The sequence below is a fragment of the Schistocerca nitens genome, chromosome 10, assembly GCF_023898315.1.
Source record: "Schistocerca nitens isolate TAMUIC-IGC-003100 chromosome 10, iqSchNite1.1, whole genome shotgun sequence".
Taxonomy (NCBI): Eukaryota; Metazoa; Arthropoda; class Insecta; order Orthoptera; family Acrididae; genus Schistocerca; species Schistocerca nitens.
The window spans coordinates 30333893-30351669 of record NC_064623.1 but is presented as its reverse complement, the minus strand read 5'-3'; the positions used below and the strand labels follow the sequence as shown (position 1 = coordinate 30351669).

The 17777-nt window shown below is 43.6% G+C and overlaps 1 protein-coding gene across 1 annotated transcript in view; it reads right to left on the bottom strand.

The window, feature by feature from the left end:
- LOC126209823 (uncharacterized) overlaps positions 1-17777 on the bottom strand; it is a 419427-nt gene that overhangs the window by 90765 nt on the left and 310885 nt on the right. Inside the window, exon 3 of the mRNA XM_049938955.1 lies at positions 13302-13334. Coding sequence (XP_049794912.1) covers positions 13302-13334 — 33 coding nt within the window. The remainder of the gene's footprint in view (positions 1-13301; positions 13335-17777) is intronic.

Genomic DNA, 17777 nt, shown 5'->3' with positions numbered 1-17777 from the left:
TATCTGCTAAATTAGCAGGTCCTTTGCCTCTCCATTTTCTGCGATCCATTGCTTCCTTCTTAAGGTTGCTGTATGTTGTACCGTCCATCATGTCATCCAGTATCTGGAATCTCTTCCTTCCTCGCTTCCTTTTCCCTTCTACATAACATTCTAAAACGGGTTTTATCAGTCCGTCATTCTTTCTTAATATATGCCCAATCCAATTTCTTTTTCTTCTCTTTATTACATCTAGTAACTGCCTTTTCTCTCCCACTCTTCTCAGTACCTCTTCATTTTTTACTCTGTCCATCCAACTTATTCTTTCCAGCTTCCGCCATGTCCAGATCTCAAAAGCCTCCAGCCTTTCTCTGTCTTTTTTCCTCATAGTCCATGTTTCAGCGCCATATAGAAGAACACTCCATACAAGACATTTTATGAGTCTCTTTCTGAGTTCTCTGTCCAGACCGCTGCAGAAGATTCTCCTTTTCTTATAAAACGCCTCTTTTGCAATTGCTATTCTTGTTTTAATTTCTGTGGTGCACTTCCAGTCGGTGTCTACCCTGCTTCCAAGATACTTAAAATTTTGCACCTGTTCTAGTGTTTCTCCATTCAGCACAATTTTTATTTCCTTATTTCCTCCTATTGCCAATACTTTTGTTTTATTTGTGTTAATTTTCATTCCATATTTTTTCTGTTAGTTGCAATGGTGTCCACCAAATCCTGTAATTTTTTTTCCCCTGTGGCTAGAAGGACCATGTCATCAGCAAATCTCAAGCACCCTACTCTTCTTCCTCCAATTTCTACTCCTTTGTCATCTAATGAGCATTGGTCAATCATATTTTCCAAGTAGAGGTTGAAAAGAGTAGGTGATAAACAGCATCCTTGTCTTACTCCTTTTCCTAGTCTGATCCAGTTTGTACTTTCTCCTCTCACCTGAACTGAAACTTTTTGATTAAGGTACAATGAGTTTATAAGTCTTCTGGTTTTCCAGTCCACTCTCTTTTCCCTCATAATAGTCGCCAGCTTGTCCCAAACAACATTGTCAAATGCCTTTTCTAAATCGATGAAGCACATATATAGGTCTCTTCCTTTTTCAATAAACCTTTCTCCCAAGATTCGTAGGAGCCCTATTGCATCTCTGGTGCCCGTAATCCGTCTAAAGCCAAACTGCTCCTCGCCGAGATTCTCCTCTATTACTTTTTCAAGTCTTTTATTAATTATTCTTAACATCACTTTGGCTGCATGTGAAATGAGGCTGATTGTCCTGTGCTCGCTGCATTTCTTGGTTCCTTGTTTTTTCGGTAATGGAATCATTACTGTTGTCAAAAAGTCCTCAGGCCATTCATCACTGACATATATTTTATTACATAACCTCAATATTTCTCTTATTCCATTGTGGTTCAAGCAATTTAGTATTTCTCCCGGTATTGTATCTGTACCTACTGCTTTGCCATTTTTCATTGCAGCAATGGCAGACTTTACTTCTTCCATTAAGATGGTCGGTCGTTTCTCTTCATCACTTACACTGTTGTGTGATTCAAGTTCCAGAGTTTCTGGTTTGCTATTTGTGTCATATAGCTCTTTTATATATTCTTACCATCTCTGGAGGACATCGTCACAATCTTTGTACACTGCCTCTTCGTCTTTACTCAAAATTTCCATAGTAGCACTTCCTGCTCTGTTTTGTTCCCATGTCATAGTCTTTACTCTGTTGTATAGTAAGTCGTATCTTCCCTTCCTGTCCAGCTCTTCTATTTCATCACATTCCTCTTTCAGCCATTTTTTCCTAGCCTGCTCTGTTTCTCTTCGCAGTTCGTTATTTAACCTTCGGTATATCTTTCTTGCATCTTCAGTGTTCTTGTTTTTCAATTTTCTTCTCTCCTCCATCTTGGAAATCATTTCTTGTGTGACCCATGGTTTTTTTGACCTTTCCCCTTTTACATATCCTATATTTTGCTGTCCTGCTTTAATGATTCCTTCTTTCAGCATATTCCAGTACTCGTTGGCATTATCAGGTGCTTCTTTGTCTCGTAATGTGTTTAGAAAGTCCCGAGACAGCATTTCTGTAATTTGTTCTTTGTTGGACCTTATCTTCTCTAGATCCCAATTCTTCACCATTGTCGCCTTTTTCAGTTTTTTCATTCTTATTTCTATTTCTGCCATAAGTAAGTTGTGGTCACTATTAATATCTGCACCTGGTAATGTGTGCACCTTCTTGATTCCATTCCTGTATCTTTCTTCTACCAGTATAAAATCGATTTGGGTTCTATATTTATCCCCTGGTGATTTCCAAGTGTAGAGCCTCCTCTTGTGGTTCTTGAACCATGTGTTTGCCGCTATCAGCTGCCTTTCCCTGCAGAAGTCAATTAACCATTCACCTCTGTCATTTCTCTTTCCAAGACCATGACTGCCTACTATGTTTCCCTCTTTCCTTTCTCCCACAATGGCGTTCCAGTCTCCCATTACTATTTTGCAGCATTTTTTATTTTCGTCCATTATTCTATTACATTGTACGTTTCCTCTACAATTTGGTCATCATGTTCTGAAGTTGGCATATACACCTGGACAATCAGTAAATCTTTTTGTGTTCCTTTCAGCCTTACACCAATAACCCGGTCATTTGCATAGTCTACATATTCCACACATTTAGCCAATTCCTTTGTCATAATCATTTCTACTCCATTAATTCCTTTTACTTCTCCTCCTGAGTAGTAGAATACATATTCACCTGACTGCAACTCTCCATGTCCATTCCATCTTACCTCAGCAACTCCTACGAGGTCCATATGATTCTTTTCCATCTCTCTTTTAAGGTTTTCTAGTTTTCCTGTTTGTAGCAGAGTTCTGACATTCCAGGTACCAATTCTCGTTTTGATTTTTTGCCTCCTTTCAAGTTGTCCCCCCCCCCCCCCCCCGGAGATCCGAATGGGGGACTATTTTACCTCCGGACACTGATGTAACATGAGAGGAAGCCATTTTTTTTTGTGCATAAAATGGAGACTGCATTATGCAGGGAAGATAATCTGCGTTGGTATTCCGTAACCTAAATGTCTCCTGTAGCAAGGAATCGGAGTGTTACAGTGAGCCTGTCTTCTGCAGATATAGCAGTTCCTAAGTGAGTATTGTGCTTTGTCATGTGAGGATACACTTCACTGAGCACATACGGAAATGTATACTCATCCATTCTCAAGTAATTGATGTACGACTTGACGTCCTCCACTATAAGCTCACGTAACAAGTTTTGTTGAATGCTTTCATCGTGTCGTCGTAAAACCGACGGCTTCACCCTTTTTTCCCCCGCTTCTCTTCCGCATGCGCACACAGTGCAATTGTAGTACATGCAACTACTGCGGTTAGTAACAAGTTATTGTTGTTGTCAGCCTCTTGAACTTTGATGAAAAGTATGACGACGGTGTGATACCCCTTTTTAGCCCAACGTCAACGATCTTTGTCAAAAATACTTGACGAATATTTGATCAAATCTTTGATAAAGAAATTTGGTAGTGTAATACCGGCCTAACAGCACATCGCCCTCAGCACCTCTCCTGGACTCATGACCATATCGGCTGAACCCTAGACGACTCGAAACCCGCAGCCTAAGATGAGTCCCGATTTTCTTTCTAAGAGCTGATGGTAGCGTTCGAGTATGACACAGACCCCACGAAGCCCCGGACCCTAATTGTCAACAAACCACTGTGCAAGTTGGTGGTGGCTGTATAATGATGTGGGCTGTGCTTACGTGGAATGGACGGGGTCCTCTGGTCCACCTAAACCGATCATTAACTGTAAATGGTTATGTTCAGTTACTTTGAGACAATTTGCAGCGATTCATGGACTTCCTGTCCCCAAACAGCGATGCGCCATCTCACCAGGCCACAAATGTTTGCGATTGGCTGGAACATTCTGGACAATTCGAGCGAATGATCTGGCCACCCAGGTCAGCCGATATGAACCCTACCGAATATTTATGGGACATAATCTGAAGGTCTATCCGTACACAACATATAGCACCGGCAACACTTTCGCAATTACTTGTAGCTATAGAGCCAGCACGGCTCAATATTTCTGGAGGGAACTTCTAACGAACATGCCACGTTGTGATGCTGCACTACGCTGGGTAATAGCAGGTCCGACACGATATTGGGAGGTATCCCGTGACTCTTCTCACCTCAGTGTTCAAGGGAGATATTGGGGTCGCATCCACTTACCACCGGTGCACAGTTTACGAGAGCTGGGTGACATGTGCGTGGACATACGACAAGGACTTGTGGAATCCACACCACGGAGAATCGCTGTTCCATTGTGTTCCAGAGGTTGATTGACGCGTTATTAAACACGTGGTCATAACGACTTCGGATTATCGGAGTGTGTAGGAGGAAGTAATATGTTGTCAGGTATCTTGGAACGCGTGCTATCGGGTTTTTATCTGTAAGCATCTCCGCGATCGATAAGGCCTTTCCTGTAGCGCGTTCCACTCGAGTTGGATGATCATATCACGGATGCTCTCGCTCCTGGTAAAGAAAATGAAGACGAGAAAGAACTGCTCCTCTTCGAATCCACCCGAACTCTCTGAGTCTTCAGTCTTCTGACTGATTCAATGCGTCTCGCCACGAATTCCTCTCCAGTGCCAATCTCTTCATCTCACAGTAGGCGCTTGCAACCTGCGACCTCGATTACACTGCTCGACAACTGCTAAGGAAGAACTGCTAGTTGCCATGACAACTGCTCCGGAAACCCAGACCAGTAATAGTGAAAGATGTTGGTACGTTCCAGGACCTCAGTGACACCCTTCCTGCACGTCTCGCAGTGCAAAATATGGTTACTCAGTTTTCTGAGAGTTTGTCACACTAATGCGACTGGACACTGTAGATTCTACACAGCAACTAGAGGAGTCGCCCTGTTAGCACTTTAGCCATAGACTTCAGAAATCCCTGACTAATGTCACCAACCGCTTCTGCTTTATTTGCTCGCAAATCTTCCGAAGTTATGTCTACATCTACATCTACATCTACATATATACTCCGCTAGCCACCAAGCGGTGTGTCGCGGAGGGCACGATTCGCGCCAAAATCATATTCCCCCCTGTTCCACTCGAGGATTGCGCGAGGGAAAAAACAACGGTCTGAACGCCTCAGTACGAGCTCTAATTTCCCTTATTTTTGAATGTTGATCATTGCGCGATTTGAAAGTTGGTGGTAATAATATATGCTCTATATCCTCGAGCAGTTGAACGGAATGGACAGTATCTTGACAGGAGGATATAAGATGAACATCAACAAAAGCAAACCAAGGATAATGGACTGTAGTCGAATTAAATCTGGCGATGTTGCGGGAATTAGATTAGGAAATGAGACACTTAAAGTAGTAAAGCAGTTTTGCTATTTGGGGAGCAAAATAACTGATGATGGTCGAAGTAGAGAGGATATACACTCCTGGAAATGGAAAAAAGAACACATTGACACCGGTGTGTCAGACCCACCATACTTGCTCCGGACACTGCGAGAGGGCTGTACAAGCAATGATCACACGCACGGCACAGCGGACACACCAGGAACCGCGGTGTTGGCCGTCGAATGGCGCTAGCTGCGCAGCATTTGTGCACCGCCGCCGTCAGTGTCAGCCAGTTTGCCGTGGCATACGGAGCTCCATCGCAGTCTTTAACACTGGTAGCATGCCGCGACAGCGTGGACGTGAACCGTATGTGCAGTTGACGGACTTTGAGCGAGGGCGTATAGTGGGCATGAGGGAGGCCGGGTGGACGTACCGCCGAATTGCTCAACACGTGGGGCGTGAGGTCTCCACAGTACATCGATGTTGTCGCCAGTGTTCGGCGGAAGGTGCACGTGCCCGTCGACCTGGGACCGGACAGCAGCGACGCACGGATGCACGCCAAGACCGTAGGATCCTACGCAGTGCCGTAGGGGACCGCACCGCCACTTCCCAGCAAATTAGGGACACTGTTGCTCCTGGGGTATCGGCGAGGACCATTCGCAACCGTCTCCATGAAGCTGGGCTACGGTCCCGCACACCGTTAGGCCGTCTTCCGCTCACGCCCCAACATCGTGCAGCCCGCCTCCAGTGGTGTCGCGACAGGCATGAATGGAGGGACGAATGGAGACGTGTCGTCTTCAGCGATGAGAGTCGCTTCTGCCTTGGTGCCAATGATGGTCGTATGCGTGTTTGCCGCCGTGCAGGTGAGCGCCACAATCAGGACTGCATACGACCGAGGCACACAGGGCCAACACCCGGCATCACGGTGTGGGGAGCGATCTCCTACACTGGCCGTACACCACTGGTGATCGTCGAGGGGACACTGAATAGTGCACGGTACATCCAAACCGTCATCGAACCCATCGTTCTACCATTCCTAGACCGGCAAGGGAACTTGCTGTTCCAACAGGACAATGCACGTCCGCATGTATCCCGTGCCACCCAACGTGCTCTAGAAGGTGTAAGTCAACTACCCTGGCCAGCAAGATCTCCGGATCTGTCCCCCATTGAGCATGTTTGGGACTGGATGAAGCGTCGTCTCACGCGGTCTGCACGTCCAGCACGAACGCTGGTCCAACTGAGGCGCCAGGTGGAAATGGCATGGCAAGCCGTTCCACAGGACTACATCCAGCATCTCTACGATCGTCTCCATGGGAGAATAGCAGCCTGCATTGCTGCGAAAGGTGGATATACACTGTAAGAGTGCCGACATTGTGCATGCTCTGTTGCCTGTATCTATGTGCCTGTGGTTCTGTCAGTGTGATCATGTGATGTATCTGACCCCAGGAATGTGTCAATAAAGTTTCCCCTTCCTGGGACAATGAATTCACGGTGTTCTTATTTCAATTTCCAGGAGTGTAAAATGTAGACTGGCAATGGCAAGGAAATCGTTTCTGAAGAAGAGAAATTTGTTAACATCGAGTGTAGATTTAAGTGTCAGGAAGCCGTTTCTGAAAGCATTTGTATGGAGTGTAGACATGTATGGAAGTGAAACGTGGACGATAAATAGTTTGGACAAGAAGAGAATAGAAGCTTTCGAAATGTGGTGCTACAGAAGAATGCTGAAGATTAGATGGGTAGATCACATAACTAATGAGATGGTATTGAATAGAATTGGGGAGAAGAGGAGTTTGTGGCACAACTTGACACGAAGAAGGGACCAGTTGGTAGGACATGTTCTGAGGCATCAAGGGATCACAAATTTAGCACTGATGGGCGGCGTGGAAGGTAAAAATCGTAGAGGGAGACCAAGAGATGAACACACTGAGCAGTTCAGAAGGATGTAGGTTGCAGTAGGTACTTGGAGATGAAGAAGCTTGCACAGGGTCGAGTAGCATGGAGAGCTGCATCAAACCAGTCTCAGGACTGAAGACCACAACAACATCCTCGGCGAAGATCGGATTTCGGAATTTAGTAAGCAGCCCCTTCCGTTTAGCGCGCCGTCTATCTGCAAGTGTGTCCCACTTCAAACTTTCTATGAGATTTGTAACGCTCTCGCGATGGCTAAATGTATCAGTCACGAATCTTGCCGCTCTTCTTTGGACCTTCTCAATCTCTTGAATCAGACCCAACTGGTAAGGGTCCCATACAGACGAACAATACTCTAAGACTGGACGAACTAACGTATTGTAGGCAATTTACTTTGTTGAAGGACTGCATAGCATCAGGATTCTATCAATAAACCGCATTCTAGAGTTCGCCTTGCCCGTTAGTTGTGTAATCTGATCATTCCATTTGAGATCATTTCGAATAGTCGCACCCAGATACTTGACTAATGTTACCGCTTCCAAAGACTGGGCATTTATTTTGTACTCGTACATTAATGGGGATTTTCGCTTTGTTATACGCAGTAGGTTACACTTACTAATATTGAAAGATAAGTGCCAGTCATTACACCACGAATTTAGTTTCTGCAAATCCTCACTGATTTGTTCACAACTTTCGAGTGATACTACTTTCCTGTAGACTACAGCATCATCGGGAAACAGTCTAATGCCGCTGTCAATACCATCAACCAGATCGTTTATGTAAATCGTAAAAAGCAGCGGACCTATTACACTGCCCTGGGACACACCTGAAGTTACGCTTGTTTCTGTTGAAGTCACCCCGTTCAGGACGACATACTGCTCCCTGTCTTGTTAGAAAACTTTCTATCCAACCGCATATGTCATCGGGTAGGCCGCATGCGCGCACTTTTTGGAGCAAGCGACAGTGCGGAACAGAGTCGAACGCCTTTCGAAAGTCGAGAAATATGGCATCAACCTGGGAGCCGGTATCTAGAGCCTGTTATATATCACACACAAAGAGGGCCAGCTGTGTCTTGCATGACTGCTGTTTCCTAAAACCGTGCTTGTTTCTGCAGATGAGCTTCTCAGAGTCTACAAAGGTCATTATGTCTGAACACAAAATATGTTCCACGATTCTACAACAAATCGATGTCAGTGAAATTGCACGGTAATTATGTGCATCCGACTTTCTACCCTTCTTATAGATTGCGATGACCTGGGCCTTCTTCCAGTCCCGTGGAACTTTCCGCCGTTCCAATGATCTCTGATGATGACGGATAACAATGATGCTATATTTGTAGCATAGTCAACATAAAATCTTGGGGGGGGATACCGTCTGGACCAGATGCCTTTCTGGTGTCTAAGGATCTTAACTGTTTTACTATCCCAGATACACTAAACACTATGTCAGCCATCCTTTCGTTTGTTCGATAATTGAAAGGGGGAATGGTGCTGCAGTCCTCCAGCGTAAACGAGTTTTTGAAAGCTAGGTTTAGAATTTCGGCCTTATGTTCATCATCATCCGTTACATTACCCGTACTGTCAGCAAGAGAAGGTATTGATTTGCTTGTAGCGTTCGTAGATTTTACTTACGACCAAAAGTTTTTGGGGTTATTTTCATAATCTGCAGATAAAATATTGCTTTCAAATTCGTTAAAAGAATCTCTCATTGACATTTTGACACCTGCTTTCATTTCTCATAATTTCTGTTTGTCAGCGGGGCAGTGACTACGTTTAAAATGACTGTGCAAAATGCTCTGCTTTCTCAGCAACTTCCTAATATGTTTGTTGTACCAAGGTGGAGCCTTTCCCTCCCCTTTGTGTCTGCTAGGCACATACTTCTCTAGCACGTGGTGGACAATACCTTTAAATTCCGTCCAAAGATGGTCAATATCTGTGTCCCGCGGTGAATGCTTGGACCTGGCTATGAAGATTTTCATTGATGACACTTTTATTTGCTTTCTGAGTCCTCTACTAATCACATCTGGTACTGACGGCTGTTAGCATGGCAAGACTTCGGTCTTGCTACTCGTGTCCTAACAGGCCGTGTGGTGAGGGCATAGAGCAGTAGAGGGAGGGAGGGAGGGAGGGAGGGAGGGAGGGACTCCAGCACACGGCACGGCATACACTGGATGAAGGCGCGTGGCGGAACGGAAAGCCGACACCCGCTCCACGCTAGCCTAACCCCACCAAATCCCACCTACATAGCCTCGTCCTATCCGCTTACCACTGTGGCTCCCAGGCCTCGCCTCAGCCCACACTGCTACACCGCATACACACTAAGTGTACGGCTGTTCCTGGCCGTACACATTCATATAATACACTATAAGAAAAAAGAAGAACAAACACCATGAAGGAATTATCTGAATGGCACGGAAACCTCTAGCTGTCATGTGCATGTACAGACAAACAAATGATTACCATTTCAGAAGAATTCTATTATTTATTCCACGAGAAAAAGCTTCACAAACTAGCAAGTCAATAACGCGGCATCGCTGGTCATCGGGGCTCAATTCCAAAATGGGACATCACTCGAGACAATTCTACTCCAGTCAATGAGATTCCAGGCTGTAGATGTGTATGGACGTGCCCTGTCCTCACAGTTTTACTTCCGCCAGTACCTCGTCTCCTACCTTCCATCCTTCACAGAAGCTCGCCCTCCCCAAATTGTTCAACAGTGGGAAGCAAGATGGTGCTTAAAACATCAGTGTAGGCCTGTGCTCTGATAGTGCCACGCAAAACAACAATGGGTGCAAGCCCCCCCTGCATGAAAAACACGACCACACCACCGCCTCCGAATTTTACTGTTGGCACTGCACACGCTGGCAGGTGACATTCACCACGCATTCACCATATCCACATCTGCCATCGGATTGCCACATTGTGTACAGTGATTCGTCACTCCACACAACGTTTTTACACTTTTCAATGGTCTAATGTTTACGCTCCCTACAGCATGCGAGGCGTCGTTTGGCATATACCGGCGTGATGTGTGGCTTATGAGCAGCCGCTCGACCATGAAATCCAAGTTTTCTCACCTCCCGCCTAACTGTCATAATACTTGCAATAGATCCTGATGCAGTTTGGAATTCCTGTGTGATGGTCTGGATAGATGTCTGCCTGTTACAGATTACGACCCTCTTCAGCTGTCGGCAGTCTCTGTCAGTCAACAGATGAGGTCGGCCTGTACGCTTTTGTGCTGTACGTGTCCCTTCACGTTTCCACTTCACTATCACATCGGAGACAGTGGACCTAGGGATGTTTAGGAGTGTCGAAATCTCGCATGCAGCCGTGTGACATGAGTGACACCCGATCACCTGACCTCGTTCGAAGTCCGTGAGTTCCGCGGAGCGCCACATTCTGTTTTCTCACGATGTTTAATGACTACTGAGGTCGCTCATATGGCGTAGCTGGCAGTAAGTGGCAGCACAATGCACCTAATACGAAAAACATATGTTTTGGGGGCTTCTGGGTACTTTTGATCACATAGTGTATATAAGCAATCTGATGCACCAGTCCCAACTTTACTGTCATAGATGCAAGATGCGAAGAAGGTGGTTACGGGGCCGAAGTATGTGAAGATGATGACCATTCATTCGTTTCATAAGCTGTAACCTTCACCACACTGCATCACGTGTTAATGGTAGTACTAAAAATTTAATTTCTGGTACCTTACGTAATCAGTATTACAGTCTTACGAAACAATGATTTAAAAATAATTTAGCTTCGTAACCGAAGCACAATCGAACCGTTTTGTTTGTACCCCTCAGAAAATTGCATTTTGCCCGCCTCGTTGGGAACCACTTCTTTATTACGTTGTTGCATCTTCTAAGTGTTCAGCGAAAAACGCATTCTTATGTTCGCCCTGCCACATCGTTTTCTCCGCGATAGTTCCAAATTAAGTTTTTCACGACTTAACTTCAATCTCCAAGCTTTAAATTTGTGGCATTTATCGTGTAACCGATATTTAACGGAATTTTAGTTCTCATGGGGACGGACTCGCACTTTTCATTGTCCAGGGTCAATTACGACTTTTTGCATGAAGCATGTATGTTGTGTAATTCGTCGTTTAATAACGTGTTCGTATATGAACACTTTACTAGACAATAAACAATAACATTTGCGAACAATCTAAGAGGCTGCTCAAATTGTCTCCTAAATCGTTTATGTGGATACGAACAGCACATGATCTAAAACTTTTCATTGGAAGCGCCAGACGGCACTTCTGTTTCACTAAATGACTTTTCGTCAATTACTACAAATAGTGACTTTTCTGCAAATTCAGCCGCACAGCTAACAGTGAAAAAATATTCCATACACTTTCATTCTGTTTAGAAGCCGCTTGTGAGGAATGGCACCAAAATTTTTCTGGAAATCCAGATCCTCTGTCGATACCCCTTACTACGTCTTGTGGATAGAGAGAGAGATCTGTTACACATAGACGATAGTTTCTGAACCTGTGCTGGCTACGACTCAGTAGATAGGTTACTTCGAGGCATTTCGTATTTTTTGAACAAACTATATGTTCCCAAATTCTAATGCAAATCGACTTGACGTGTGTCTGTAGTTTGGAGAATTAGTTCTATTTCCCGTTTTGTGTATTGGTGTGACCTGTGGAACTTTCCAATCTAAGTGTGGATCTTTCATCGAGCGAGCAAGTGTGAGAGAGACCCAAAAACGGAGCTATTGGAAAGAGTAGCCTTTACTGGGTGACTTAAGACGCCTCGCTCTACCGAGGATGTCTACATCTAAGTTCCAAAAGTTAACGAAGTTACATAATCAAGAAATAAAATAAAATTTCCCATATCCTTAAAACAGCGGACCCCCTTCTAAACGGTATAAGCACTAGCGAAAAGAAAGATAAATAACGTCACATGACGCTCTTGAGTTCTTTTGTGCTGGTGTTTTTACAACTGCGATACATTCTGCAGCTTATCAATTGCAAACAACGTAATATTTTCTGTTTGTAGTCGATTTCAGACCGAAAATTGCCTTTCTTAGGCATGCTACAGTTTGTGATGCTGAAGTTTTGCTTCCTGTTGCTTCAGACGTGTTGCAACACTTATTTCCTTTGTTTTTCTATTTTCAACGGTTAAACACGTATTGTTTTTATTTTCTCACATCATCACATGGTTTATCTCGTCAGCTGACGTGTTATTGTAGCTCTTTCGACTTAAAGCTATTTACATGGACCAAGGGACGATAATTAGGCAGCTTGGGGTTGCCAGATTAAATTGACAAAATTACCAAATACTGCCGGGCGAAAGGCTTTGCTGAGTTGAGGGTGAACACAATGAAACACTTCGTGAACATTAAAAATTGCTTTTGTATTGCTAGTTACAGCTTTTAACAAATTTTTGCAACCTTCAGTTGTTGGGTACGAATAGTTGTTGAATGTCGCGAACTACAAATAACAATGAATACATAATTCTGCTTTTACCGTATCGACACTCAAATTGTTTCTAGTGTCAGACCATAAATGTTCATGTGACTGATGTATACCTACACGCGGGCATTGCTGCATGGAACCGCCATTATTCCTTTGATAACCTTGTATGTTTTGGCTCAGTTCAGAAACGTTTTCCACGAAAACGAGTTCGTGGACGTAGAAGCTTGACTGAAATTCCACCAGATATTTGTTGCCTTGATATTGCATATCAAACAAGTCAGTAATATAAATGGAGTTCTAAAAATAACCGAATCACTCATACATTGGTACAGAACACGAGGCTGAAATACTGAACAGTTCGGTAAAAAACTGAGCACCTGGTAAAATCAGGTTAATAGTTGAGTGCGATCTAAAAGTGTTGTTGACAATTTGGATGTTTGGCTCCTGTGTGTACATGTAAATAGCTTTAAGCCGAAATTCGTATAACGCGCACCAGATGTTTTGATGTGATGACAATCAGAAGAGAATACTAAAAGCCACTGAAGAACGGCCAGGAAGTGCTGAAAAAGTGTGTGGGAAAGGCAAAAATAAACGGTAGAACTTCTTTCCAACAAAAGAAGTGCGTAAAAAAAAAATCAGACACTCGCCTTACTTACCTTCCGTGTACCTGCGAACAATCGCCGTTTTCCCTGCAACAAAAGAGAAGCGGGTATTAGACGGTGCTGTGAGGTATTGGGACATTTCCCTCCCCCCTCCCTCCCCCTGTGTTTATTAACTTCTACAAGAAGAGGACAAAAAAATGTTCAGATGTGTGTGAAATCTTATGGGACTTAACTGCTAAGGTCATCCGTCCTTAAGCTTACACACTACTTAACCTAAATTATCCTAACGACACACACACACACACACACACACACACACACACACACACACACACCTTCGCCGGGACCAGCCGCACAGTCCATGACTGCAGCGCCTCAGATCGCTCGGCTAACCCCGCGCGGCAGAAGAGGAGATCCAAGGCGGTCAGGATACAGAAACTGAAAAGGTTTTCTGCAGTTCTACAATAGATACGTTTAAACCAACTGTGTAAGAATGTTTTAATGGAGTGCTGAGTCCTCGGCGCGTAATGGTCACACTCCGATGAACGCGTGTGCGCTCTCGGCCAACGCTGTTGCTGTAATGTGTTAAAATGGAGAAAAGAAATTTAGAGAAAATAAGAAGCGATAGAAAGTTTTTGCCATTAACATCACTACTTAAAGGTTGGGACAGGTGACTGCAACCCCCTTTTTTTGTGATATCAATTTCTTGATAATTTTGGCCGTCGATACATTTTGGCTGACTCTTTCATTAAGAAGTCATGAATATACAGTATCTGATCGAAAGTGTCCCTATGCTAAAGTATGCTGAACTGGCCACTAGATGTCACGAGAGTGGACCCACCAGTATAAAATGAGGGTGGGGGGGTGGGGGAGTATTGTGTTGTCCGTACATACTCTATGTGATCAAAAGTATCCGGACACCCCCAAAAACATAGGTTTTCCATATGAGGTGCACTGTGCTGCCACCTACTGCCAGGTAGTCCATATCAGCGATCTCTGTAGTCATTAGAAGTCGTGAGAGAGCAGAATGGGGCGCTCCGCGTAACTCACAGACTTCGAACGTGGTCAGGTGATTGGGTGTCACTTGTGTCGTACGTCTGTACGCGAGATTTCCACACTCCTAAACATCCATGTGGCCACTATTTCCAATGTGATAGTGAAGTGGAACCTTGAAGGGACATGTACAACACAAAAGCATTCAGGCCGACCTTGTCTGTTGACTGACAGAAACCGCCGACAGTTGAAGAGGGTCGTAATGTGTAATAGGCAGACATCTATGCGGACTATCGCACAGGAATTACAAACTGCAAGTATTATGACAGTTAGGCGGGAGGTGAGAAAGCTTTGATTTCGTGGTCGAGCGGCTGCTTATAAGCCACATATCACGCCGGTAAATGTCAAACGACGGCTCGCTTGGTGTAAGGAGCATAAATATTAGGCGATTGAACAGTGTAAAAACGTTTTGCGGAGTGCCAGATCACGGTCGCGGTACACAATGTGGGGATCCGATGGCAGGGTGTGGGTATGGCGAATGCCCGGTGAACGTCATCTGCCAGTGTGTGCAGTGCCAACAGTAAAATTCGGAGGCGGTGGTGTTATGGTGTGGTCATGTTTCTCATGAAGAGGGTTTGCACCAACTGTTGTTTTGCATGGCACTATCACAGCACAGACCTACATTGATGTTCTAAGCACCTTATTGCTTCCCACTGTTGGAAAGAAATTCGGGGATGGCGACAGCATCTTTCAACACGATAGAGTACCTGTTCGTAATGTACGGCCTGTGGCGCAGTGGTTACACGACAATAACATCCCTGCAATGGACTGGCCTGCACAGAGCCCTGACCTGAAGCCTACAGAACACCTTTGGGATGTTTTGGAACGGCGACTTTGTGCCAGGCCTCTCTGACTGGCATCGGTACCTCTCCTCAGTGCAGCATTACGTGATGAATGGGCCGTCATGCCCCAAGAAACTTTCCGGCACCTGACTGAACGTGTGCCTGAGGGAGTGGAAGCTGCCATCAAGGCCAAGGGTGGGGCAACACCATATTGAATTCCTGCGTTACCAATGGAGGGCGCCACGAACTTTTAAGGGGCTCCGGAACGCCCTATACTTGCAATGTTAAAATAACGCTTATAAATTACATCTTTCCTCACAAAGTATTTGAGGTAGGAAGTTGAACTTTTTACAGATTATTTATTGGAATATGGGCTACAACTTAACACAGGGATTTTACAAAATTTTAGTTCAATTATTAAAGATGATTTTTTTCAATTGTAATGAAAATTCACAACATTTTTTTGCAATTTTTATTTATATATTCAAAAATATACAGTTTTTTGGAAAAAGGCTGTCTTAAATTATGCAGAAGGTACTGTGTAACGTTTACTGAAAGTTTGAAACAAATATGTTTGGAAGATCCTTAGAAAACATGTAATTAGTATGAGAAAATAAAAGTTTTGGGAATCGAGCGACAAAGATTGGATTAACTTTTTAGTGTATTCCAGGTCCATAGGATGGATTATCTTCATCCTCTGCAAACTCCTCCTCCAGCTTCCTCTTGTTCCTCCTCCTGTTTACTCTTGCTTGTATTTCTAGACTCTTTACAGCCCTGTCTGCAGCCCGAAGGCGTTCCTTGTCTAAAGCAAGCATCGCTCGTACCATGTTAGAACCTATCTTCATTCCCATATTTCTAAATACCTTGCACCTTACAATGTTGCCATCATTGAAAGTCGCAACAGCATCATACACACCAAAGTGAAGTGTTTCTATTCCAACAAATATAGTCTTGGGTATTCTCGACCATGTAACACTATTTACACTTTCATTGGGGTTTTGAGTTTTTCCGTGAATACACTTTTTCAACAGTTCAGGTGCTGCTACGTCTCTGAAAAAAGGTTTTATCACCTCCATTATTGCATGAGGCAGACTATGCTTATGAGTGTACACTTCACCAGTTAGCAATCCTTTGTTATATTTACACCAACTATCTTCTTCTTTGGGACACAAGCTATGTTGGGGATTTTCATCGTCTTTATTGTTTACAGTAATAACACATACCTTTCGCTTTCCAACATTTCTCCTTTTCTTAAAAGCCTTCAGAGGATTTCTAATAACTTTACTTTTACTCATTATTATACTTCAACAAAACAGAGACTCAAGAAACAGAATTAATTACGAATATTTTCGAGATAACGACAGAGTAAACAAACATGAAACAATCGACAATCACAGCAGCGATATATATTGAACCATCACAGGTTAGCCACAACACATACTTTATCTCACATCACTAAAATGTACCTGATGAACACGGACGTTAATAATAACATCATTTGACAGCAGTTTAACAGCGCCACAGTGGGTCACGCCCATGTAGGACACATTTCAAAAAAAAATTAAAAATAGTTGTAGTCTTCGGAATTGAATAAATTATATATCTATTAAAAGGTAATAGTCTGCAGATGCAGAAAACGCAAAAAAGTAAAAATTGAACTTTTCATGATTTTGAGCCTTTCCGGAGCCCCTTAAAGTCATTTGCAGCCAGGTGACCGGCTACTTTTGATCACACAGTGTACGTCACAATCTAGCGTGCCTGCTCCCGCATCTTTCGCCCTGCTACAGGTTGACTCGCAACGTACCTTCTGCAATATGCTGACGGCGCCGCCTTCCCTAGGAATCCATAATCTGAGTTGAACTTGTTTACATACTAATCGTGATACGAGTGGAGGAAAAAAAAATGTTCAAATATGTATAACTTTCTAACGGACCAGACTGCTGAGGTCATCGGTCCTTAGACCTACACACTACTCAAACTAACTTAATCTAACTTATGCTAAGAACAACCCTTTCCAGTTGGTAGAGCACTTGCCTGCGAAAGGCAAAGGTCCCCAGTTCGAGTCTCGGTCCGGCACACAGTTTTAATCCGCCAGGAAGTTTCATATCAGCGCACACTCCGCTGCAGTGTGAAAATTCCCATTCAGCCTTGTCATTGTTACTGCGGACGAAATCTTCATTGACAACTGAAATCACTTAAAATGAATGGGTAAATCGGTTGCGATCATTGGTACAGGAGGTATGAGAATTACCCTCTCCACCTGCTGGATCTGTGAGAATAGTAGCTCCGAAGACAATATTTCGCATATTTTTAATATACGAATGGGTAGAATTAAAAAGTTTTGGATGATTCAGATTCTGTAGTACTATTCTGATCATAGATGAGAAACAATTCGTTCAGTGGTTTACATGTCGTGCTATCGTAGCTGAAACAGACAGCAAGACAGAAAACTAAACCGCTCATATTCACAGTACAGCATTTCTTTTCTCATAGTCGGTCTTCACAGAAAACCTGCACATGTTTTAATATATATATATATATATATATATATATATATATATATATATATATATATATATATATATATATTTATTTTTTAAAACATGTGCAGGTTTTCTGTATATATGTCAATGTTTATTATTGTATCGTGTAAAAATCTTAAGTAAGTTGGTCAAGAAATATTCGAGATTTTAGT